At 40.1% G+C, this 26,840-nt stretch overlaps 1 protein-coding gene across 4 annotated transcripts; it reads left to right on the forward strand.

Annotated features, from left to right (window-relative positions):
• Positions 1-25: 25 nt before the first annotated feature.
• Positions 26-26,528, forward strand: RAB3GAP1 (RAB3 GTPase activating protein catalytic subunit 1). Of its 4 annotated transcripts, none has more exons than XR_014557043.1 (25): positions 26-157; positions 309-364; positions 2,869-2,944; positions 3,560-3,692; positions 6,507-6,585; positions 7,278-7,397; positions 7,711-7,876; positions 9,133-9,232; positions 10,392-10,473; positions 11,555-11,623; positions 13,411-13,484; positions 13,905-13,997; positions 14,510-14,676; positions 14,943-15,041; positions 15,599-15,771; positions 16,593-16,647; positions 17,107-17,460; positions 17,854-17,991; positions 19,494-19,721; positions 20,591-20,674; positions 20,773-20,876; positions 20,966-21,081; positions 22,345-22,447; positions 24,215-24,235; positions 25,587-26,528. XR_014557043.1 is itself a non-coding variant. In XM_083706364.1 (25 exons), exons 1-25 carry the CDS (start codon positions 140-142, stop codon positions 25,827-25,829), a joined length of 2,964 nt encoding a protein of 987 aa, XP_083562490.1. In that variant the 5' UTR covers positions 26-139; the 3' UTR covers positions 25,830-26,528. The 4 variants fall into 4 exon arrangements, 2 of the variants coding, with proteins under 2 accessions (XP_083562490.1, XP_083562491.1); XM_083706364.1 differs by having other exon boundaries at positions 20,591-20,687; XR_014557044.1 differs by lacking the exon at positions 24,215-24,235.
• Positions 26,529-26,840: the final 312 nt, after the last annotated feature.

Below are 26,840 nucleotides of genomic sequence, written 5' to 3' on the forward strand. Positions count from 1 at the left end.
TCCTCGCCTCGCCTCTTCCCCTACGTTCATCCCTTCTCCCCCTCTGTGCGCGTGCGTGTGTTGTTATTGTGCCTCTTCCTCGCTCCCGTCATCCCTTTCAGGAAGCTGCGCCGACCTGCAGGCCGGTGGCTGGCTCAAGATGGCGGCCGACAGTGAGGTGAGTCCGCCTTCGGAGCGCCCTCCCCACCCCCTCCCGCCGCCTCTAAGCAAAGAAGGGGGTGACGCTCCGCGGGTCGCCCCTCTTCACCCCTCTCCGTCCACACCCGCCCTTCAGCGCCTCACTCGTCTTCTTTCCCCCCCCCCCGCAGCCGGAGTCCGAAGTGTTCGAAATCACCGATTTCACCACCGCCTCCGAGTGGGAGAGGTAGGTATCGCTCTTCGCGGCGGGGCCGCCTCCTCCTCCTTCGCGGACCCTCCTTCGCTGCCGGCCCCCCTTTTTTTTAATGAACTGCCTCCCTTCTTTCTCGAGTTGTCTCTTCCCGTCCCGTTTCCTACTTTGCCCTTTGCGGAGCTGCGTTGGGGTTGTGTGTTTGACAGTAGAGGAGAAGGGTGTGTGTGTGTGTGTGTGTGTGTGTCTGTGTGTCTGTGTCTGTCTGTCTGTCTGTCTGTCTGTCTGTCTGTCTGTGTCTTGTGTCTTCGCTTCTTGGCTCTCGGATGACCTGGCGACAAGCTGGCTGCAAGGTCCAGCTGCTCTGGGCGAATTTGGGGAGAGGAAGAGGCAGGGGGGAGACTTCCAGTGACAACACCTGGAGGGAGCCCCCCTCTTGTTTTGGGGTGGCGGGACGTCTTAAGAATTGGGGAGAGGGAGAATGCACCTGAAATGTGGTTGCTGGGTCGATAAACCGCTACCCCATAATAATATTCCATGTTGCCAGAAAGGGCTCTTCTGCAGCCTGTCCCCAGCCCCAGGAATGTTGTCAAATCTGTTCCACAGATGGACTGAAAAGCAAGTTTGCCTGGCAATGTGGTTTTGTTTTTTTAACCTGCCTTCCTGTCTGCTACTTGTTTCTATGGCAAGTGAGCTAGGCCTGAAAATGGTTCATGCTGGGTGAATGGGTAACTGCATAACTTCAAACCCATTCACGAAAAACCCAAAATATAAAAGGGTTGATGGCATGGTGGTTGATCTCTCAGCAGCTTTTGATCCTGTTGGCCCTGACCATCTGATCAAGATCATTTGCATTGGAAGCTGTGGGTTGTGCTGGGTGTGACTGTGCTTCAGGTAGATTCCAGGCAGACTTAGCTCAGAGACTTATTAAACCAAAAAGTATTGATGTAGGTAAACCCATATAACAAAGTAAAATAAAATGGAAACTACCTCCATTGCTAGTAAAATAATCTGAGATTGGGGCGGGTGCATTGACAACCCATGTATTGGGGATGCGGGCCAGAAAGGAAAGGAAGAGGGTACTTGTGACAACTGTCTGGCCAACCAGCTCATGGTTGGCCCCAACTTTAAAAAAAGTGAGGCTGGGCACATTATTGGAGCAGCCTCCAGTGTGTGCACAGGGCATTTAGGGGTGAAGGTAATCCTGCCCACAGCCCTGACCTTAACACACAAATAGATGCCGCAGATTGAATCACACTAATCTTCCAGTGGCTTAATTACCTCTGTGTGAGAGAGTTTTCTCCTTGATGTGTGGAGTTTGATTAATTCTAAGCACTTGGTGGATTTGGATTCTAAGCACCTAGGTTTCTGTTAGCTTGGAAACAGCCATGGTCATCCTGATGTATTATCTGCATTAGGGAAAGATAGGTAAGAGTGCCTTCTTTTATTGTTGAACTCTCAGCAGCTTTTGATACTGTTGGCCCTGATATTCTTCAAGATTCTGTGTTGGAAGCTGAGGTTTGTGCTTTAGGATTCCAGGCAGGTAGTGTAAGGAGACTGTTGTTTCTCTTCATAGGAATTATCCTCTGAGGTTCTCCAGATTTCAGTATTGCTTTCTATGCTGGGTGCAGTTGGTTTGAGGTTTGGAGAGTGGTTCCATTAATGTTTCTGATGACACTTGGCTCCATTTCTCCTTTTCATCAGATGAAAGTGGAGCTTTGACCTCGCATAACAAAAGCCATGAATCTGTAATGGACTTTACAAAGGTGAATAAACTGAAGTTTATTCCAGACAGACAATATAATAGTCAAACAGTCTGATCAGGAAATGTCTGCAAGCACTTTCAGCTGGTTTAGAATTTGCTTATGGGTTTTAGCTGTCATGAACTTAAAACATTTCTTAAGATTTTTTTCATTGGCAGCGAGTCTGTTTCCTTGTTCAATTCAAGATGCTGACCTTGACTTTTTTAAATGGCCTCTTGGAGAGCACCTTCCTCTATTTGTTCAAAATGTGTTTTCATTATCAATGTATTGTAGAGTAGCTCCTGCATTTTGTTAGGGGTTGAGCCAGAATATCTCCGAAGGCTCTTCCAGCTCTAAAATGATCTTGCTTGGGCACTGCTGTATACGAAATAATAATAATAATTATATATATATAGAGAGAGGGGGGGATAGATATATAGATATAAAATATGCTAATGAATGTGCTGGTGATGCTCTACTAAAATTGATTTGTGTCTGTATGTATATTTGTGTGAGAGGGAGAGAGAGAGAGATGTTCTCCTGAATATCTGTTGTTTTACAGCACAATCCTATAATGTCTACTCGGAAGTAAGTCCTATTAAATTCATTGTACTGTACTTACTTGCAGGTAAGTAGATATAATATTGTAGCCTAAAGCTGCCACTGTTAAATTGTGCTAATAATCAGCCATGAAAAGTTTTAAGGCCCTTATGTTTTAATATTCATTTTTTATGGCTATGAGTTATATAATATAAGCATTGCATGATGTTAGTTCTATATCATAACTTTCCTTGTTAGATTTATTTCCAGGGTTGAGGAAGTTTTGAATGACTGGAAACTTATTGGCATTTCTTCAGGCAAAGTTTTGGAAAAGGTAAGATTGCCTTTTGAGCTGTTTGGTGAAAATATAAACCATTAGTCCCATTCTATGACATCTTTATTTAGAAACTTAACAATTTTGGCAGAATTCCTCCAGCAGTTTACAAACTTATAAAAACAAAATACAATAAAGTACAAATAAAGATCAGGATACAATAAATATAAACCTCCTACTTAAACCACCAAGTCAGCAGCTAAGTGGGATAATACTTGCAAACATCTAAATATCCTGTGTAAAAAGCTCAGTTTATAGGATACATTTGAAGCATCCAGACTAGAGGATTGGTGCTACAACAGAAAAGGCTTGTTTCTGAAAGAGGTTTCTGGATGACCTTCTGCTGGTTGCAGTGTTTCCAGCAGAGGCTCCTTTGATTATCATAAAAGTTACCGGTAATTTGTCCTATAAAAGGTGGTCTGCTAGGTATCCTGGTCTCAAGTTATTCAGGGATTTATATATGAGTAAAACCTTGCAGAATTCCTTTATATGAAACTTATTTAAAACACTTTCTATTTGTAATAGTGGAATTGCATTCAGAGATGTGTAGTAATGTTATATCGCAAATAATTTTGCCCATACATAACTAATGTTTCTGCCCTATTTGATATTCAGGGTGTATATACCACTGAAACATGGGAGGAGAAATCCGATGAGATTGCTTTTGCTGATTTCCGATTCTCAGTGACACATCATTATCTTGTGCAAGACTCCAGTGACAAGGATGCAAAAGAGGAACAAGTAGAAGGTAGTTACGTTTTCCATCACCCAAATATTTTTGAGTCTTTACTATTTTATTTTGTGGCATTATATTATATTGTGTTGTTACTGAATGTTGTTGTTGGCATACATCTCTCTTTCTTGAGAGAGCGAGAGCGAGAGGGATAATGGAGTGTACCTCCAGGGGTGAAAACAAATTGATGTGTTAGCAACATCAAAGTGACCTCCCCTAAGACGCAAGCCTGGGTACTGTGTATGGACGTCCTGGGCTGCACAGATGACAGAACCCTACTGCCTCACTGATGTGGTCCAAAGGAAAGCAGAGCAATATGTTTGGCTTCTTCACTGCAGGAATTGCCAGGAGGAGATGTACGAGGTGCCATCCAATCGTCTTAGTGACTCTTCTCTAGTTTTGGGTAGGGTTTACTTAGCCATTTCTTCTCCCGAAGAGAGCCTGCCAGGCAGCAGAGGTTTTGGTTCAGAGTTTTGCTTCTCCTAGATGGGCTACCTTCCCAGGTTGACAAGCCCCATCTGCCTCTTGTTATTACTAATCTATAAATATTGTGATGAATAATGCGTTATTGAATTGGTCACTTTTTCGTTAGAACATGTAGAATATCAGTGGTCTAATTGTCACTATATTTTAAAGTTGATATAATAGGTTAATGCAGTTTGAATTTGGGCATATAATCCTCCTTTCCAGCTGGTTGAGATAGATTAAAAGATGAATACTGCTTCTAATAAAGAGCAGAATATTTTATGAAAAAAAGAAAGCTTTCTGAAATCACTTTTTTAAAAAAAACAAATGTTCATTGGAGGAAACAATTCAAATACCCTAGGGCGGGGGTCGGCAAACTAAGGTCCGCAGGCCGGATAAGGCCCGAGGGGCTCTTTAATCCGGCGTGAGGACCCTGCCCTAGGACCTTGCCACCTGCTCGGCCAGTCCCCGCGCTAAACCGGCTAGGCGACTGACTTCCGTGATGGGTGTGTGGTCGGCTTTGGATTGGCTCCAGGAAGCTCCCACAGCCAATCCGAAGCTGCGGACACCTCTGGGCAGGCAGTGACACTGGCCAATCCAAAGCCTTGCCGCCTGTGTGCTGGGGAAACCCGGCTCAGCTTTGGATTGGCTCCAGGAAGCTCCCACAGCCAATCTGAAGCCGTGGACACCTCTGGGCGGGCAGCAACACTGGCCAATCCGAAGCTGCGCTGGGCTTCCTCAGCACACGGGTGGCAAGGCTTCGGATTGGCCAGCATCGCGGCCATAGACAGAGAGGATGGCGGGTCCTTCGCAGGGCTTCAGCCAGAGCTTGGTGTGCCTGCTGGCCCCACGCCTGGCGCCTGGGAAAGCTCTCCCAGAAACGAGAGGTGCCGCTGCCGGCTCCTAACTGCCACCGGAGGAGGTAGGAAAGCAGGGGGAGGGAGTGGGGGAGAGAGAGAAGCCCCCTGCTGGTGTGTGTGTGTGTGTGTGTGTGCGCGCGCGCGCGTGTGTGGTCTAGCCCACCAGAAGATTTGAGGAACAGTAAGCTGGCCTGCTGGTAGAAGTTTGCTGACCCCTGCTGTAGGGAATGATGCTAAATGTTACCGTATTTTTTGCACCTTAGGACGCACTTTTTCCCTCCTAAAAAGCAAGGGAAAATGTGTGTGCGTCCTATGGAGCGAATGCAGGCTTTCGCTGAAGCCTGGAGAGTGAGAGGGGTCGGTGCGCACCGACCCCTCTCGCTCTCCAGGCTTCAGGAAGCTATCCGGTAGCCGTGGGAGACCCAGCTCTCCCACGGCTAGCGGAGCGCTGCATTAATCCCGAAGCTTGGGGCGTGCGGAGCTCAGCGTGCCCCAAGCTTCTGGGTGCCGGCAAGGTCTCCGCTAGCCGTCTAGACCTTGCCGGCACCCAGAAGCTTGGGGCGCTCTGAGCTCCGCACGCCCCAAGCTTCGGGATTAGCGCTCCGCTAGCTGTGTCTAGGCTGCGGATAGCAGCCTGCTTCCCGGAGTGTCGGGCGCCCTGAAAGCAGAGTGCCCGGTGCTTCAGGAACACATCTGCAGCCTAGGCAGCCCTGCGGGAGGTCCCGCAGGGATGTCTAGGCTGCGGATAGCAACCTGCTTCCCGGAGCGTCGGGCGCCCTGAAAGCAGAGCGCCCGGCGCTTCGGGAACACATCCGCAGCGTGGGGACCCTTGCAGGAGTTCCCCGCAGGGCTCCCCACGCTGCGGATAGCAGCCTGCCGCCTGGCGGGTGGGGCGCCCTGAAGCAGAGCGCCCCTCGCGCCAGGCAAACATCAGCCAGCCCCACAAGCTCGGGGGAGAGCAGGGAGGCGCAGCGCCACTATCCCGCTGTTCCTCGACCTGGTTCGGTTTCCCTGACCTGCTTTTGGGGGGGAAATAAAGGGAATTTCCCCCCCTTTATTCCCCCCCCCCCAAAAACTAGGTGCGTCCTATGGTCCGGTGCGTCCAATCGTGCAAAAAATACGGTACTTTAATTACTGACTGGTTCCTGTTGTTCAAGTCTCACAGGTGTGATAAAACAATACTCCACTTAAGTAATATTACTTTTGTACTTTGTAACACATTCATGATAACATATGTACATTTAGGAGTTTGTCTCAGTGACACTTTTGAGTATATATGGATTGAATCGAACTGTTCGGTTTTTCTATTCTTATCGCATATGGTAGCTTTAATAATGTATCTGGTAATTTTATTCTTGTTTTTATTATTTACTTCTGTGGCTTGGATCCAGACTGGCTATATCTTCTCTTTGATGAAATAATTAAATTGATTAGCATATTTGATGCGTAGATGTTTAGTTTGTATTATGACTGAACTCTTTCACTATTCTGAATGGCTTTACAGATATTATTCCAGTTGCTATGCAAGACCTTCTGTGCATGAACAATGATTTTCCTCCCAGAGCTCATTGTCTAGTGAGATGGTATGTCTTCTATTTTAAAGCATTACATTACATATAGCTACATTATAGTCACAGCATATAAAATTTATGATGTACTGACTAGTAGACAGAATAGTGATATGTGAACAAGCCTGGGTGAACCTCAAACTCTTTGCATCCCTGTGGTGTGACCATGACAAGGAAGCTTTCGCTTTTATTTTTAAGTAAATACAGTTTAGTGTTACACTTGAAATCAAACTGTACTTAGTCTTAACTGTAGTTTAATTAAACAAGCTGACTTCAAACCATAGTTTATGAAGCTTGGACTTTTCGGTTAACCGTAGTTTAGGTTTCAGTCATAACTGTAGTTGCAAAACTGGAAGCAAACGATTCCAATTTAGTCCTTGCAGCTGTGTTGGAGGAGAAGTGTGGGGAAAAGTGAGAGTAGTGCTCATTCAAGTTTATTCACATAATTCTAAAGCTTAGCTTAGTATTATGTCTGAACAAGGTTGATGCTTCGGACATATGCTCAGTGTTTATTATTCACTAAACTACATCAAACTTCAATCTTAGTTTGCTTCAACCATATTTTTAGTGAATATAAACTAAGCAGTTTGAGAAAGATTAGATGTTGCACACTTGAATAACATTGAAAGACATATATGTGCATTTTATTATAGGCTTTAATATTTGTAATCTGTAATTAACTGAAAGCATTATTGTTTTTATTCTAGGTATGGATTGCGTGAATTTGTAGTCATTGCACCAGCAGCAAATAATGATGCCGTTCTTAGTGAATCTAAATGTAACCTCCTTCTTAGTTCAATTTCTATTGCATTGGGGAACACAGGCTGGTAAGTAAGGGTCCACATCATGCACATTCATCTCATGCACATAGCATGAAACCACGGATTGCATGTGAACTGGGCAAATGTGTACATTCCACAGAATAGACTGTTGCATAGTCTTTGTGTGTTTAAGACTTTGTGTTGTTTGATATGGCTATATGTTCTAAAATAATAAATCTCAAGCACAGTTTGGGCTGTTTGCTAAAAGCTTAGGATGAATTGATACTTGCCATGGTGAATAGTAAAGGCTAACAGCTCTGTGTTTCCTAGGCTCTAGACGACTTAAAACACTTTTGTAGCTCTTCTGAATATTTTGCAGCCAGGTGCCAGTATTTGTACAAATTCATCACAAATGGCGAAGAATGTATGTCGGAGAGTGTCAAGGTCCTGGAGTTAGAACAGATTTTGAAATGGTTCATCTTCGCAAAGTCCCTAATCAGTATACTCACTTATCAGGATTATTGGACATCTTCAAATCTAAGATTGTAAGTATAGTTTGTGTGGGTGCATGTAAGCATTTGCATGTGCCAAGAATTATTTTCTTCAGAAAAGTGGGCAAATTCTGAAAATCCTGCCTCTGTACCTATATGTTGTGCAGATTAAAACATCATCTTATGACAGATTAATGGATATTTGGCAGGTACAGCCACAGGAGAAAGCTTTGGTTTGTACTATATCATATGAACACAGTATAGCCTTTAGGTTTTTGAAAAGAATTACTGTGGATAAGACTTTTTGGGAAATGTCTGCCAATCAATCCATTTTAATCCGGAAGACTTGGACTCTGTTCTTATTTTGATATTAGACTTTTCCTTCTCCTTCAATGAGTAACAGTGCCATTGACAACTAATGGAGTCATCTCCATTAGTAAATGCTATTGGTACTTATCTTAATCAGTTTTTATTCTGTCTCATTATGCCTGTGAAATATGAAATATTTCAGTGCTTATTTTGTAGTGTATTTAAAGTTATGCTCTTTCGATATGACAAATGTGTAAAACAATTAATATGGGATTCAGATTTGCATTGTCATCCATGCAATAATTGCCACATGGTATGTTGACTTGCATGTGTAAATGGGTCATTGCATATTTAACACCAAACAGAGGACTTTCACATCACCAGATATCATTTGATGTCATATCATAGGACACTGTTCAACAAAGTCAGTTCACATACTCAGTAACAGTGGACATAAGTACATGGGTGAACCAGTCTTTATCAGCTGTTACTTTTGATTTTCAGACACTTTAGCTCATGCTCCTAGGGAGCACAGAGGGATATTTGCATGAGCAGTGCATCTTTCCTTTTCTGAACAGCAGTCAACCCTCTTCATAATTGCAAGCTACATCTGGAACTCAGGTGAACTTCAGAAGTAGGTTGCTATGAAGCACAGAGAAGTGACTATAATTTTTTTGTGTCCATATTACTGCTGCTAGCAATATTTTGGAAGCCAAAACTTGTTGAGTTTCCAAATACATTCAGCAGATCAGCAGGCATGTAAATTTATTATGTCTGACCCATTTTAATAGTAAACCATTTATTTTGAGCTTGGGGGTATTTTGGAAGGATAGTGATGAATGATCTTCCCACCAGATAAAATGGTGGGATGTAAATTCCTAATAACATTGAAAATCTATCTCTCATAGAAACTTTCTGACACATTGCTTAGATTAAAGCAGATGTCTAGATATATCTGCTTTGGTCCTAACTTTTTGTATTTCTTTACATATGTCTCCTAGGGCTGCCCTTTAACCCCATTACCTCCAATCAATATAAGTATTAGACTTACGTACGTACTTCAGGACTGGCAGCAATATTTCTGGCCTCAACAACCACCAGGTATGATGCTTCCTTGTGTAGAATTTATTACAGAAAGTGGCTGAGATCCACAGAACCCTGGAACTATGGACTTTTTTCTTTGACAGCAGTGACGTGTTACCTTTCCTTCCCTGCCCTTTTGCTATGTGGCAAACCGTTTTTGAAATGGAGGAGTATTTTAAATAGTTTCAGATATAGCATGCCAACTGTCCACAGACAAAAAGGTTTTATAAAATTCTTCTGCAAATCATGACAAATGTCTTTTTTTATTCCCAAGAAATGTATGTGATATACTATAGGACAGTGTAGGCACGTATTATACTTGTTGCCGTTCTTTATTATCCTTACAATCCAAGTTTGTTTGTTTTTTCAATCTTCTTCTTTGGCGATCACTCATAGCCGAGTAAGATTGTCTTCCATAAACACGGTTTTAACAATGAGTCTGTAAGTGACTGTGGAGGCCAATTCTGGACCCACATGTCCTTCAGCAGTGGGGACATTGGTTTCCGGGCGGGAGTTGATCATGGTGTGGATTTGCCAAGCGTGCCTTCCTCTTAGCATGTTTCTCCTTTGCGTTCTAAGTTCAAGTGTCTTCAAAGTGCATGACACCTTTGTTTTTTTCAGTAAAGCTTAGCCCTCTCATTGACGGTGAATAAATAACTTGAAATGTTTGCCATTCAATATGTAATTTATGACTTGCCAGTCCTTGGACATCTTGGTTCGAAATAAGTGTTTAAGCTTTCACAAGCTTGTATCACTTTGTAACAGTATCGACTATCAACATCTTTGCCAAGTGTAAAAATGAAACTCAAAACTCCATTAAATAAAAAAAATAGTTTCTGCGGAAATTGTATATGGCAGAAAAAATTGTACCCATTTTACTTGGATCTTGGATGAGCGCCAACGAAGCATGAACAAGCATCTACTTGTTCAACAGGGTTTCTCCTTCCTCTCCATTCCTCCTGTGGTCCCATTGTGTGCCCCTCAAATCTGATCTGGATTGTTAAGGGAACCTCAGGATAATAATTTGTAGATGCATATGGGGACTGGAAAAGAGAGAAGAGAACTGATAATCACTGGAAATCTGTGGCAAAGTTGGGTGTACATATTAGATGTCACCCAGTGCATAATTTTGTTACTTAATTCTGATGTAATGATTAAACATGTTTTCTGTCAATAGATATAGATGCTTTGGTTGGAGGTGAAGTTGGAGGCCTCGAGTTTGGAAAATTACCATTTGGTGCCTGTGAGGATCCCATCAGGTAAGACCTGGTATAATCAAATATTTAGTTTCTAAAGTAAAATGGAATTGATCTTGTTGTGATGGGAAGCTAAATCTTCAACAGTTTACTCAAAAGAAATGTTGCTTATGTAATCTGACATGATACAGGTAAAGGTAAAGGGACCCCTGACCATTAGGTCCAGTCGTGACCGACTCTGGGGTTGCGGCGCTCATCTCGCTTTATTGGCCGAGGGAGCCGGCGTACAGCTTCCGGGTCATGTGGCCAGCATGACTAAGCCGCTTCTGGCGAACCAGAGCAGCACACGGAAACACTGTTTACCTTCCCGCTGGAACGGTAGCGTAATGCTATTGACCAAAGCTCTTCAAATGTAATTGCTATCCATGAGCTAAAGTATTTGCTTTGTGGACTGTCCTAATTTTCAAGGCTATTTCTTTGAATAAACATTCTGTTTGCATGCAAATAGACAGTGAGAAAACACACAGATACAGTATATGTTGTGGACAGGTGTGAAGTTATGCAGCAATGACCAAGAAAATATTGGATCTCAGCTGTATATTTAAAAAATAAGACGAAAAAGACATATGTGCTATTCATAATGGACATAAGTGTATTAAACTAAAACTTGTGTGCAAAATGGCCAGATTCACATATAACATTAAGCTGTGGTTAACGTTAATCGTAGTTAAACTTGTGGCATCTGACAGATTATTGCTTACATCTTGGTTTATTATGTGTACTTCCACATTATAAGAAACACAAGCCAGGAAGAACTGCTCTTTCAGCTCTGTAACTTCTGGGCACTGATAGCTTCTTAACTGTAACTAAGGGGGATGTTCCAGTTCATACAGAATGCTAAGCTATGGCTAACATTAACTGAGGGTTGTCAATTACAAGCTCTAGTTAAAGAGTGATTTTTAACCATTTTTAAACCATAGTTAAGCTGCTGGACTGGATATGTACAACTCTAAGTCATACTTCAATAAACCACAGTTTAGAGTTAGGTTCAACCCAAGCCAATACGTTGAAAGTAGTGACTGTAGTCTATGGTTGTGTGGTGGTTTCCAAATTCTGTCTCCAAGTGTGCCACTTTTACTTTCAGTGAACTTCATTTAGCAACTACATGGCCTCATCTAACAGAGGGTATAATTGTGGACAACGATGTTTATTCGTAAGTATATTTTTGACTTCATTTTCTTTTTGTAATCAAAACATCTGAGCTTCATTTTTCAGAATACTACATAATCTAGAATTCTGGTCTAGTTGAGAAATACTTAAATATCGGTTTACCAAACACAGTAGCTATTGTAGTAGTATGAAAGTCTATTTCATGAAAGTTATTATTATTACTACTACTATTATTATTACAATTTTCTCATAAGCTTGATACAGCTACTACTTAAGAGGCAATTTAAGAAAGAAAGAAGCTGCTGTTATGACCATTATTCTTTTTATTACATTTATATCCCACCTTTACTCCCAAGAGCTCAAGGTGGTGTACACACCTCCTATCATGTTCTATTCTCACAAAAATCCTGTAAGGTAGGCTTGGCTGAGAGGTGGTGACTGGCCCAAGGTCACTCAGTGAGCTCCATGACTCAGTGGAGATTTGAATCTTGCTCTCTCAGGACCTAGTCCGACACCCTAACCATGACACTGCACTGTCTACGCAACAAAGTTCTAACATTTTAATTTTAATTCCAACACTTTTCATACCGTCTTGCTGTTAGAATGGTTGAGTCAAACTATTTTAATTGGACGCATGTGATTTTTAAAATTTGTGTTATTTCTATTTATCTGTGATGTATTTTCTTCCTCCTGCATTTGTGGTTATTTTTGCTATTCTAATGATTGGAGCATTTAAGGACAATTGTGTCAGTTTCGTGTTAGGACTTGGATCTACAGTATGATTTACTTACACGATTGCTGTATGGTGAGAGAGCTATCAGGAAGACACTAATAAAACCCATTGAAAGCCCAGATGTATAAGAAGGCCACTACACAATAAAGTTAGATATGAGGAATAATAATAATAATAATAGTAATAATAATTTATTTGTACCCCGCCCATCTGGCTGGGTTCCCCCAGCCACTCTGGGCAGCTTCCACAAAGACCAAAAATACACTAAAATGTCATACATTAAAAACTTCCCTGAACAGGGCTGCCTTAAGATGTCTTCTGAATGTCAGGTAGGAACTATTGAGTCATGCTGGCAGCCTTATGTAAAAAGGCTTTATGTAAAAAGGCACAGAATGGCCTTGGAAAAATCAGTCACAGATGGAGATGGAGAAGCCGTTGGTTTTAAATGGATGTATACACTGAATATGGCAGCTCCAGCCCAATCGAGCCTTGCCTGCATTAGACCACCTGTGCTTTGGGGCACCTGCTTTGGTGCAAGCCATTCATGCATTGTCAGGTTGGTTTGTTTCTTAAAGCGTGACTAATTATATGCAAAAAGCACATATTACATACACAATGCATACATGTTATGTGTATAATACTTTAAAAAGATTCAAGCACCATCTGCAGCATGATTTTTTAAGTATTAATACATGATTTCATACCGTTATATGAATTGCTGTATGCATTGTTTACTTTGGGGCAATATGCTGTGTGTAATAGTCTGCAAGAATAGTGCATAATATGTGAGAATTGTCAGTGTTTTTAGTGGAGCTGATAAAAAACCTGTTTGTTTCACATCATGATCGAGATGGGAATTAGAAAAAAATCTGTATGGAAAAATTCAAAATTGAGATTTACAGAAAAATCCATTTGTAATCATAGATGATGAAAATAACAAAATTAGGCAAAGTAAGTGACTGACAAGTGTGTTAAAGATATTCTGTAATAATATGGTGAGGATTGACATGCACATTCTGAGGTTGCTGTCTTCAATGGTATTTATGATTTGATGAGTGAAGAAATAAAAACATTCCTATTCTGTTTTGTTTTTTAAGAGACTTGGATCCTGTTCAAGCCCCTCAGTGGTCTGTAAGGGTCAGAAAAGCTGATAACCCACAGTGTTTGTTAAGTAAGCAATCCAGAGCTTATCTTTTTCTATTATTTAAAATTACTTCAGGAAGATATGAATTGGTTTTGACTAAGTTCTTGTAGAAATATATCTTTCTTGATTGTAAATTCACTTAAATTGTCAGTGTTGAGTTTGCATATGGGAGCTCTGCTTAGGCATGAAATTCATTGTCTCTAGGCATCAAAACACTAGTAAGTTTAGGCAAGGTTGCTGCATGTGCCTTCAGGCTTGCTTGGGAGATCAGTGCTTATATGCAGTGACAATGCTATGTAAAAAAGAAAAGATTTTTCTCATTCCTTCCTTACTAAAATTACATATATTTAGACTGTATTAGACTCTGCTTTAGGTATGTGATTTGGGGAAAACCCTAATATTCAGAAATCTGACTGCATAAATAATTTTTAAAATTTCCTTTTGTAGGTGATTTTGTCACTGAATTTTTCAAACTGTGTCGTCGGAAAGAATCGACTGATGAGATTCTTGGAAGATCAGCATTTGAAGAGGAGGGAAAAGGTAAAAAGTCAAGTTAATTTTCTTTGCCTTTGTGCCTATGAAAGCAGCTGTAATTTTATCTGAAGCAGGAGGGTCTTGATAGAACTAATGGTAGCATCTCATGTGAGGGGCTGGGTTGAAAATACGTCGGTGTTAAAAAAAAAAAGACCTTTCCTCAGAGCTCTTTATTTATAAGCCTCCTCTTCCTCCTCCATCATTGTCTATTTTAAGCCTCTGTGTCAAAGGTACCAGCATAAATGGTGTATAAGGTTTAAGCCCTCATCTTGTCTCCCCCTTCCCTCTGCAGCATGCTCAGTTTCTTTGCAGCAGCATGTTTGAGGATACATAGCCTTGGTTACATAAAAAAATCCAGCATGGCCTAGTTCTGGATTCGGCAGCAGGTGGCACACTCGTATTTAGCAAAGTAGTTTTGCTGTTTCATACTGAAAGAGAAGGATACTGATGATGATGATGTAAATGCAAATAAAGACAAATAAATTGATAATTGTAACTGTGGCCTTGATATTTTGTAGATGCTGACATAAGCCATGCATTGTCAAAGCTCACAGAACCAGCACCTGTCCCAATCCATAAACTGTCTGTGACAAATATGGTTCACACAGCAAAGAAAAAGATTCGCAAACACAGAGGTGTAGATGAATCACCATTAAATAATGACGTCCTCAACACTATTCTTTTGGTAAGTAAACTAGCTGTGCTGTTGCATTTAATGATGATGCTTTATAATATTTAAATTCGCATTCTCCTGCGGCCAAGAGTGTCTTTGCCCAGTGTCAGTGCACACTGCAGGGGTACAAATCATTTTATAAAGTTCTTGCTTCCCTCTGTAGAGGAGTAAATGGTATCTAGGATATATGATAAAGAGTTATTGCAGAACTTAATAGCTGTGGGAAATGGCAAAGACAACATATTTGAAAACTGACAGTATGTACTTTCCCCCTCAAGTACTTATTCCCTGATGCTGCTGACAAATCAGCAGATGGATCTGAAGCCAGAACTAGTCCTTCAGCAGGATGCCTCCTACCCACAGACAATGAAGACTATGTAAGTTCAAATTGCTTACATGACTAATATTTACCAAATCTAAATATATAAAAAAATAAAAAGTTGTCCAGTAGCACCTTAGAGACCAACTAAGTTTGTTCTTGGTATAAGCTTTCGTGTGCATGCACATGAAAGCTTATACCCAGAACCAACTTAGTTGGTCTCTAAGGTGCTACTGGACAATTTTTTTATATATTTCGTCTATCTACCAAATCTGAATGGCTTTTAATAAAAGGAAAACACAACCTAAAGGTCTGCTTGGGGGCTTTTGTTATCTGTCCATTTTAGTTATAAAAGGATGAGTTTTCATATACAAACCTTTGTTTTTATTAGCTTTGTTTCTAACTATATTTTAGAGACTGGAGTTGTGTATATCCTGTTTTTTAAAGACATTATTAACATTTTCTGAATGGCAACACAGTTATCAAATAAGTAAGATGAATTCTGCAGGTATTATAAATTAAGGAAACTTACATAATTTGCTTATTTTTTAAATAACACAAAATATTTTTTCATGCTTTTTTGTCTTTGTTTGCCCTGCTTCTTCCTGTGTATAGAACATCTACATCCAATTCAAATCTGCTCCTTCAGACAGCTTAACTTACAAACTGGCCCTTTGTCTTTGTATGATCAACTTCTACCATGGTGGTGTCAAAGGAGTTGCACATCTCTGGCAGGAGTTTGTCTTGGAAATGCGCTACAGATGGGAGAACAACTTCTTTATCCCAGGGTGAATTATATTCGTATTTATTAGCATCATTTAGTTGCAGTTTAATTAATACAGGCTGTAATTTAGAACTTCCACTGTCAGGATGAGAGAGCCAGGTTTTCCTGGCATCTCAGAGGCATTCTTGTTTACAGCCAGTTAACTTGATTGTGTAAAATATAGTAGGGAACTATTTATATTTTTGTTGATTCTTCTTCCATGTAGCTCAGAATTACATTCTAGATTAACCCTATCAGGGAGGTCAGTTTGATTAATTGTGATGGATCCTTCTCATTTCATTTACTTAATTTTTAAAAAGTTTGATATTTTGTAATTACTTATTTTTGGTTTTCATTTGTATTATAGCTTTTGAGATTTAAAAGTTTATTTTTTAAAAAATAACTGATGGATCCAAGTGCATTTAGGTTGCAATTCATCATAAGGGCAGGTGCAAATATATATATATATATATATATATATATATATATATATATATATGCCAGTGCCACCTATCTGACTGGGTTGCCCCAGCCACTCTGGGCTGCTTCCAGCAAATTATAAAACTACAGTAAAACACCACACATTAAAAACTTTGCTTTACAGGGTTGCCTTCAGATGTCTTTTAAAAGTCAAATACAGTAGTTGTTTTCCTGAATTCTTGTGCGTATTTGCAAGCAGGTCTTAAGCAGATATGCTTGATTGTGGCCCAAGGCCCTCATTAAAATCTGATTTACCTTGGTGCTGCTCCTTCTGAAAACTGCATTTTTTACTTTACATCTTGCTGCAAGTACTAGTTTACAACAGGGTTTTTATGTAATAATAATACAGATGTAACTTCATATTAGGTTAACGAGTGGTGCTCCAGATCTGAGATGTTGTTTACTGCACCAGAAACTCCAGGTAATTATTGCAAAATAAGTTATCTATCAATCTAGGATACAAGATAATGATCTTTAATGCTTTACAAAATATAAAATAGGATCTGGTACTTTTTTATTGTTGCAGAAATTGTTAGGAGTTGTAAAATGTATCCTGCCATTACCATATTAGTTGGGTAGCATATCAGATTGTTACAGAAATAATCAGCGAGTTGAGTTTTATTCATTGTTGGTCATGCTCAAGAGCAGGACCACTTTTAACACTGGACAATACTAACTTGGGTTAATGAATTTCAGTGGGTCTGCTCTGAATATGTGGGTGATGACATGTGAACAGAAGTGTCTTCGTGCTGTGCAAGCGCAGGTGTCGATCTCTGCTGTTCTTACAGAAGTTGTGTTACGCAGCTTAATGGAAATATTGCCACTGTGGAAGAGTGTGCATATCTGTCATAATAAGTTTTCAATGTGCTTTCATTTCCAGATGTTAAATTGTTGTATTGAAAGAAAGAAAGCAAGGGATGAGGGGAAAAAAGGAAATAATTCTGATCGCTCTTCTGGAGACATTGGAAAATCAAGTGACTTGGTGGGTAAAGACTATTTAAAAGAGGGTGATAAGGAAAAAGGAGAAGTAGGAAAGTCTTGGGACTCCTGGAGTGACAGTGAAGAAGAATTTTTTGAATGCCTAAGTGACACAGAGGAACTTAAAGGAAATGGACAAGAAGGTGGGAAGAAAGGGGCTGCAAAAGAGGCATTAAAGCCAGAAGGTCGTTTACATCAGCATGGCAACTTGACTTTGCTTCATCCTGGAGACCCCCTCTATGTTCCAGTAACACAGGTTAGACCTGGAATTATTTCTGGTTTTCTGATTTCTGTTAACTTGTTTCACTTGTCATACCTGTTAGAGGTAGCTACACATAGGAAGAAATCTGGCACCAGTACGTTGATTTTGTTTCTCCTGCATAGTGGTGACAAGTTTTTCCTGCAAAAGTAAGGTGACTTTTAAAGCCAGACCATTGGTACATCTAGCTTGGAGTAGTCCTGCCTCCATCCTTTTTCTCCTTCAAACCCTGGTTTGATCTTGGTTTGTGGTCATATTAAAGCATTTCCTAAATTGGACTGTGAAAAAGAGCTCCTTGAATAGATAAAGCCACAAGGATTGTTGTTTTGTTGATACCAAGCCTGAATGGAATTCCCCATGTAAGAAATGCCTGTTCTTTGTACTTTTCAGGAACCAGCTCCTATGACTGAGGATCTTCTGGAAGAACAGTCTGAAGTATTGGCTAAACTGGGAACATCAGCAGAAGGGGCTCATCTTCGGGCACGCATGCAGAGCGCCTGTTTGCTTTCTGATATGGAATCTTTCAAGGTGGATACATGATTCTGTATTCCATTGGACTGTCTTAGTGATGAATATACTAGTATAAACACTCCAGTCAGTCGGAAAGGGCACAATTACAGGATTTCCCCCCAGTAACCTCTTTCACAATTGCTTTCCTTCCATTTTACTTGGTTGTTCTTTGTATAACTATCACCTTCACTGTAGTTTAAAATGTTCATTTCTATATTGCTCTAATTTGCCTGGTGTTTGTCTCTGATAATGCACTCATTTTGACTCAGTGTCAGTCATTTGAGGGAAAATCAGCTGATGTTTTTGTTTTGAAATAGAAGTAGTTGGTCAGGTACTTTATGCCTTCTGGAATTACTCTTTTCAAAGCAGGAATTGTGATTTCCCCCTAAATCACAAAAGCCTATTTACTCAAGCTGAGGACAGCTTAGTCTTATTGAAGTCAATCCAGTGTACATATTAACTGGCTTTGAAGCTCTCAGCTTTGGAATTTTAGTACATGTCATGGTGAATAAGACTACTACATTGAGCTTTCTGAGGTATTTGAATGTGTGCTTTCATTGTTTTTGTTTTATTTTTGTGATCTCTCTGAAATTGTATTCTGTAGCTTTAAGAGCTAGGTGTATAACAACATAAGTATTCTGCCTAGGCTTGCTTTTCAAACATAAGCATACAGATCTGTGCTATAAGAGGTTACCCATTATAAACTCTGTCCAAGTTGTCCCCCCCCCCCCCCGCCTCCAAATTATTTGTATGGATTGCTTTATAATATCTTTGTGAGCTACTGAATTAATGAGGGAGGAAAAGGTGTGAAACATATCTTAATATTAGAAGCTTCCAACTTCCTCATATATGACCAGGGCATTACATCTTGGGCAGCTTCTCATCTATCTTGTATATTAAAGCACTCCAATTTCCTAGATGTGGCACAACAATTTAAAGTAGGCTAGAGAAATCAGGTTGCAAAAAAGGTATCATGGTAGGTGGAATTCTAAATAGAATGACGGTTGTAAATAAATGTTTGTTCACCAATGCAAATTATTCCTTTTTCTTCCAGACTTCAGAGGTAGGGGCGGGTTCCTTCCTATCTAGTTTCTATTTTAAAGAAGAAAGTGGTGATAATGCATTTTGTTCTTGGGTATTTTTACCTGAGTTTTAGTTTGTAGGGCCACTTAAGGTATTACAATATAATTACATTCTGTATTCACAGTGTAAAAATTAGAGTGGGATTAGCTACTAAGTCACCAGAGATAACATTTCCCCTCTCATTGCAAAAGTCAAACAGAAGTGGATCTTGTGAAGCTGCTCTGGGAATTCTGAATAATAAAAAATCACGGCTGCTTTTATAACAAGTTGGCAACTTTAATTTTAGGATGTGTATATGTATCTTTTAAAAAATGCAAGTATTGAAATGTAGTAGTGTAGGTCACTTGTGCTTTTCTCACCTGATATACAGCTTGGAAAGTATGTGGGGGGAAATAAAATGTTCTGGTTTTGCTTTCTCCACCCACACTGCATCCTAGGCTGCCAACCCTGGTTGTTGTCTGGAGGATTTTGTGAGATGGTATTCACCTCGGGATTACATTGAAGAGGAAATTGTGGATGAAAAGGGGGATGTAGTCATCAGGGGTGAACTGAGTGCTCGAATGAAGATTCCAAGTAATATGTGGGTTGAAGCATGGGAGACGGCAAAGCCGATTCCGGCAAGAAGGCAGAGACGGCTTTTTGATGACACTCGTGAGGCAGAGAAGGTAAGAGGACTTGCGACAGGCTGCACAGACACTGCCCATTTCCATGGGAACTTTGTGTCTTGGCTTTCCTGAATCTCTCCAGCTGACTATGCAGGTCACATTTAAGGTTGGACTGAATAATGCAGTTTCCTTCTGGAATTATAATTCCCTGGAATGATGGTTATTTTGTTTGTGGAAACATGTAGACAAAATCAGCAAAGGCACCTGAAGTAACTTTGGAGATCAGCAGCACTTAGGTATTGTAAGCGCTTTGGGAATGAAGCCTCTCATAGTTTTTACTTAGCAGTAATTGTGGTAGAGCTCCCTTTCAGCTGTCTGCATGCTGCCCTTTATCAGTTCCAAACACTTTCCCTTTTCCTTCCAGCATTCGCCACTTTGTTCCCCAACACCTGTCTCATCCAAAAATTGCACCTGACCAGTGGAAAGCGCCTCTCCATAGCCTCACTTATTGGGATGTTCTCTTAGTAGCTTCCCAAAGCTGTTTGTTAATGCATTAAATACAAAGCTGTGGAGTTTTGTTTCTGCTCTTGTGCTTTAAACAGTCATTGCTTTTGTTGAGTTTAATCATGTTCAGATCATCTGAATTCTCCTATGATAGACACAGAACTTGTAGTTCCCCAAAGAACAAATGTTTCTCTAGTCTAAAGTAACAGAGGAAAGTTTTCGGAAATGTTTCCCCATAATTTATGGGCATTTTTATGAAGGCCATGAAGTATTAACGTAGAAGATTTATTTTAGTACCCTAGTTGCCATAATATGTGTACTTTAAAATACTGGAGAGATGGTGAGATTCATTGTGCAGAATCAAGATGATCAGATATGAATGAGAACATTATTGGCATGATGTAATCCTTTTACCATACCTTCAGGTGCTGCACTATTTAGCAGGTCAGAAACCAGCAGATCTTGCAAGGCATCTTCTGCCTTGTGTCATCCATGCAGCTGTACTCAAGGTAAAGGAAGAAGGTAAATAACACTTGTTTAAAAAATGCAGTATACTTTGTGTGAAGGTGGAACTATTATTACAATATACTTCATGTTTTAACAACAGAATCGGTGGAAGATATTTCTTCAGTAAAGAAGATAATTAAGCAGATAATCACCCACTCCAGTAAAGTCCTCCGGTTTCCAAACCCAGAAGACAAAAAATTAGAAGTAAGGGGTTTACTTAACTAAGTTTGAGAAGGAACGTCTTTAAAAGTAAGGCATATAACAAAATGGAAAATGCTTTCTCTCTTACGCAGGAAATTATTAGTCAGATTTTGAATGTGGAAGCCACTATTGCTCGGGCAAGGTCACTGAAAGCCAAATTTGGGGTAGAGAAATGTGAACAGGAAGATGAACGCAAAGATCTAGAAAAGTGAGTAATCTTGAATTCCTTGTTTCATAGGCATGTGCAAGTCATGTTTCATAGTAACTCCCTCTTCTTGCTTTGTTTGTTACCTCAAAGCGCAAGGCCATTCCAGGCTTATCTGTTGCATTTTTATGCATTCTGGTGTTTGGATAATATAAGCATGGCAGGTTTATTTACACCTGTGTGTATTTTGGAAGAAGGAAACATGCCACCCAGAGCAGTCGCCAGCATAAATGGTTATTCTTATAAGGTCAATCTGGTGTAAAGTTAAGAGTGTTCTCTGAAGAGCAGAAACCATGGCTAATGTTTTGCTGACGTAACTATTAATCATGGGGAAGGATGGCAGCAAGAATGTGTGGGTGAGAGAGCAGGGACTTCGCAGGAAGTGCTTGGTCCTGGGGCTGCAGTGTCAAGTGTGTTCATATCCCCTCAAACACCGTATTTTATTTCCTTGTAATATTTTTTATCAAGTTTATTGTTACATGTTAGACAAACCATACAAGAGAAACAAGAGTAACAACTTTACTAAAATAAAGGCAAAACAAAAGCTATGTCTACGTTCTCTATCCCACTATTCAGGGGAAAGTTAGTCTAGAAAGCATTTACATACAAATAATAAAAAATGGGGAAGGGTTAAGCTGGAGACCAGTCGTGTTGTGGTATAGTATCCAAACTGTCTGTTGTGATTTGGGTGGCAGAATTCGACCACTTTGCTGCAACACATGAGCTGGTTAGATGGTACCATGTATTATCAAAGCTACATTTTATTTTTACTCCTCTTAATAGTCTATTGTGCACTGTTAATTTCTCTGCCACTGCCTTGGTCCTCTCCCCTTGAAACAAAAGTTCTGTATAATATCTGCAGTATGGGCAGTCTTGAAACAGGCTGCTCCCAGTAAGAAAAATATTAAGTATTTATGGATAACATTATGCATGGTAATGGAAAATAGATAAAAGATCAAAACCGTGGTCCATCGGGATGACTTCCAGAACTATGGCAGAAATCTCAACACAGAGTGTATTTGATTTGAATAACTAATTCTATTGCCAGTCATCCAGAGCAGGAAAATTAATACATGCAGTGTACATCCATGCATAAACTGGCCTTAAGCTAGATACATGGAATTTTATATGTGAGCTCAGTTCCTTTCCACCACTCAGCTGTGGTACCAATATTGAAAATATTTTTAAAATATGGTTGTTTCTTTCAAAACAGAAAAACTAGTTTATTTTGCTGACTTTTTCCTTTCCTTTCTCTTTCGCTACCAGATTTGTGAATTCTTTTCTGGAACAGCCAGAAGTCTCAGTCATTGGTGCTGGAAGAGGACATGCTGGTACTATAATTCACAAGCTTTTTGTGAATTCACAGCGGGTAAGATGGACTTTTTAACATCTCTTTAGGCCATGTAAGATTACTCTCAGTTCATCTTTGAAAGTGCCTCCGTGTATAAGAATACTATGGCTATATTAAATATTCATCTAAATGTAAAATGGGCAATACTTAACAAAGCAGATTATAGATCAGTGTGTTCCTTCCAGGGTGGTAGTTCTGTGAAACAATTTTGGGTGTTTTGTTGTGCATTAATGTACGTAAGGTCCGTTTGTACTAATGCACATTGATTGATTGATTGAATGAAGTAGTAGTTTTTAGGTTGCCAGAACAAAATGAACTTTTCATTTCATAACAGCTACCAGTAAGTGTTTTCCAGGTCTAATTTTTCATTGTGTGATATAATAGCAGCTTCTGGAATGCTGTAATGTATGTTTATATTTCAGTCCTTTGCTATTGATTACTGGTTTGGTCTCAGGGAGGACTTGGGTAGGCAGAAGACTTTAGGGAGTTACTGAAGGGCCTAGAAGATTGGAAGTGGAATAGGAGCAAGAGAAGGCCTGAAAGGAGAGGGGTTGGTTGCACATGGTCATGAGCTGCAAATGTGAGAGAGGTTGAAGTTTACAGAATGTTTTGAAACAACCAAATAATTTGTGGCCGCAGAGAACTAGTTGGCGTATTTAAGGAACTTGTACTCTCTACTCTGAACCCAAAGAAGCCCTTGCTTGGGCAGATAGCACACCTGCAACTCCATTGGGGTGCACTTGCTCATTCCGCTAGCCTGCCTCCAGCCCTGCATGCTGTTTTGGAGAGTTCCTCCACCTTCAAGGGAATGGCTTTGTAGGAACACAGAAGTCTGTAGCGAGAAGGGTCTATTGCATGTATAAACCTCTGTATTTCCTGGGACAGGAGAAATATGAGGAAGCACTTGCACATGGGAAATTGCTCACAGTAGATGAAATATAGCAAGTGAGAAGATAAGAACTTAAGGAAGAATTTGATTGGAATAGGAAGCATGCAGACTTTCTGTGTTGGTGAAAAAAAACCCATGCAACTCTGCATTCATAATGAAAACATGATGAAGTTTTCACTTAATTACACAAGGTTGCGTCCCATGCTGTTTAGTGTAGGGGCTGCCGTGGGTAGGATTGGGAAAGCCCCTTGCTGAAGTGATCTTCTGCTTGTTCTTTGAGAACACAAATATCAGTAAAAATAATGCTTGCTAATAATTCATTTCTGCAAGGTCATTAACTGGTAAAACTTAATCCCAGTAGTATTTCATTTTAACCAATGGATGGACTGATTCCCCCCCCCCCTTACCTTTAAAATGCATGATAAAAATAAGGCAAGTTTAGTGATTCACATCCCTGCATGTATTCTGATGCACAAAAGCTCCTGCAGCTGTAGGCTGCCCTGTTCATTGTAATGGCAGCATTAAACATCCATTTTAGATGAATATAAGTGGGTAGTGACTGCCTCTGTTGAAATGAACGAACTCCTTTTGTCTATCAGTTGCTAGATTAGGACATGTATGGAAAGTTGCATCTGCTGAATGGGTAAAAATGAGATTGATTAGACTGCAATATTGTTTAAATTTACCATGTTATCTGTACCAGTTCTGCATCAGTGTGTTCTATGTTTGTTTCATGTTCTGAGTGTTTATCACAGTAGCTCTCTTGACTACAACATATTCCTGGAGGGCACTCTGCCTTTTAAAGCAGACAATTCTGAAACCTCTCTTGACCCCATGTGAGTCATCTCTGACTTGCCTTTCTTTATCTTTTATCACTGGTTCTCTTCCTTATCCAGCTGACTGAATCTTCTGAGGAGGTAACTAGATCTTTCCCTAATTTTCTAGTCATCTGCCTAACCTCATGTAGGTGCATAGAAACGAATGCTCTAGCAGCATAGTGCAGTTGCTTGATTTGCCTCCTACTGATCACTTGCATAGTCAAACCATTAAAATAACTTCATCTTACCAACTTCAAACAAGATTTTCTGAAGCCAGAAGTTTTGAAACCAGGTTGTGAAGTAACTTCTGATTGAAAAACTGGAGCTTTAAGTGGATGTCTAACTGGAAGGTATTTGAAGTCTAAAGGCCTCACAGAGCCATGCCTTGTTTGGTAATCTAGTTGTTGCCTATGGCTTCTTCAGATGTGCATGTGTTTTGGCTGGCAAGGACTAAGCATCATAAACTGTTGCAGGAACATTTGTCCACTTTTATTGCAGAAAGCAGTTTAGTTTTTGCTGCTTTAATACTTTCTCTTGCTTTATTAATACTTCCTCATAAAATGCTCGCATGAACATATTTATGCTTCTCAGTTATGAAGCAGCTGTAAACTAACTCTACCCACTTAGCAGGATAGTCATATTTTTTACCTTAGAGATGCTTTATGAAAGAAATTTAACTCATTTAGTAACCAATTACTTTCTTGGTGCTAAGAAAGACAGGCTATTTGTGACCTACAATAGTTCTCATCCAGTTTGAGTGGCAGGACTCCCTGAAACAGGGAGTTGTCATAGCGCAGTGCTGTGCTAGTATAAGGTCCCAGGCACAGTTATGTCCTTTATCAAACTAAGGTAGCAGGGCTAAAAAGGATCACTGCAAGATGGGCGAATTAGGTGGTCATGTCATGTGAAAATACATCAAGCCCTGATTAACACTGGTTTCCTTAGATACAGACCGAACACTGTAGAATTCATAGCAAAGCTCTTGTAGTGTTATTTTAATCATAATTTGCTGGAACCTCAACATTACATTGTTTTGACTTTTAACTAACAAATGTCATGTTTTCTGTTTTGGAGACCAGTCTGAAGCAGTTCAAGGTCCACTTCATGAACCTGACTGAGAGTGGTCTGTGGTGTTGTCAATTGTGTGGCCCCCAGGCTGTGTGTTTAATACTTGTTTACCAGCATTAGTCGTGTTGTAGAAGCACCAACTTAAAAACCTACATTTCTTCACTTTAGAAATCCACTGCAAATGGTGCTTTCATTGTCACACTCATTCATTCTTCTCTTACATATCCGTCTGTGCCTGCATATTGCAACTTCTTCAAAGCCAAGACTCACTATCTGTTTATGTAGCCCTTATTTTTGAATTATCCTGCTGTTTTAAAGGGTTTTAAAAATGATTATGGAGGTAACAAAACACATCAACAGTGAGGCTTCTGTATTTTTTTAGGTTGCCACAATGATGCCCCTTGACGAAGAACTTAAGAGGTCTGGCTCTTTGGATGAGAAACGTTTCAGTTCCGGAATAGCTGGAGACTTCCCCCTGCCTGCAGGGCGTGAGGTTATTTTGCGCACAACTGTCCCACGGCCTGCCCCTTACTCCAAACCTCTGCCTCAGCGCATGTATAGTGTTCTCACAAAAGAGGACTTCCGACTAGCTGGTGCCTTTTCATCTGATACAACATTCTTCTGATGTCACTGTGTAGCCTGCCGACAATGCATCTCTGCCGGTGGTTCAAATGGTCATTCCATGTCCAGTACTCTAGAGCTGAGGATAATCCTTTCATAAATTTAGTAATCAGTAATAAAATACAGACTAGTCACTGAGGAGCAATGCTTAATGCCAAACAACTGTCTCATAAGATGTAGGTAGAACTTTAGAGTAAACTTTTATTTGGGAAAACTCTGTCTGCATATATGTGTTAAAGGGCTTCGGAGGGATGCTGGGAATGGGATTGTTGGAGAGCAATCCATTCCTGTTTACAGTGATAATGAAAATATCAGAACTCAGCAAATATGGTGATACTTGTAGAATTCTGCAGCCTCATGTGAAAGTTTACTTTGCTCATCTAGACCAACCTGACCATCAAATGTGTAATGCCACCATCAGTGGGTTATAAACTTTGTTTAAAGCTGTATGTAGTCTACATATAATAAAATGCAACTCACTTGTGGGTCTAAATTGCTGTGTATATATTACTAAAGAACAGATGGACCAAAAATTTAAACTACCATCCATAAAAAGTGGTAATTTACTATAGTGAATATACCAGCAGCATTTTTGCCACAGGAGGAATTGTACTCAAACCCTCTGTACCACTGGCTTTCAACTCTTAGAATCATGCTGTTTGTTTATATACTGTTAGAAAAAGTAAAGGGTTATTTTAATGCATTGGATCTATGTGTTCTGTTCTTTTAAAGGAATGCTACATGTTAAGGTTTGAGGCCATGCCACTGTTTTATGACCATTCATTCATACAAGACTACAATCCTAGCATCACTTACCTGGCAGAAATCTCATTGAATTCAATAGGACTTAATTCTGAATAGACACAGTTAGGATTGTGCTGTCAAGATAAGCAGCTGAGCAAAGCAGCAGATTACAAGGACAAACCTCATGGTGCAATTAGGAAGCTAGAGGTTACAGCAGTACTGATATTTTAAAAAGCATATTCTGCTATTCCACCACTGTACTTGTCATATA

Source organism: Podarcis gaigeae, assembly GCF_964106915.1.
Source record: "Podarcis gaigeae genome assembly, chromosome: 1".
Lineage (NCBI taxonomy): Eukaryota > Metazoa > Chordata > Lepidosauria > Squamata > Lacertidae > Podarcis > Podarcis gaigeae.

Bases quoted from the DNA above. Each gene is read 5' to 3' on its own strand.
- RAB3GAP1 (XM_083706364.1), top strand. The intron at 2,945-3,559 runs GTAAGATTGCCT...TTTGATATTCAG, and splicing joins CAGGCAAAGTTTTGGAAAAG to GGTGTATATACCACTGAAAC. The intron at 17,992-19,493 runs GTGGATACATGA...ACTGCATCCTAG, and splicing joins CTGATATGGAATCTTTCAAG to GCTGCCAACCCTGGTTGTTG.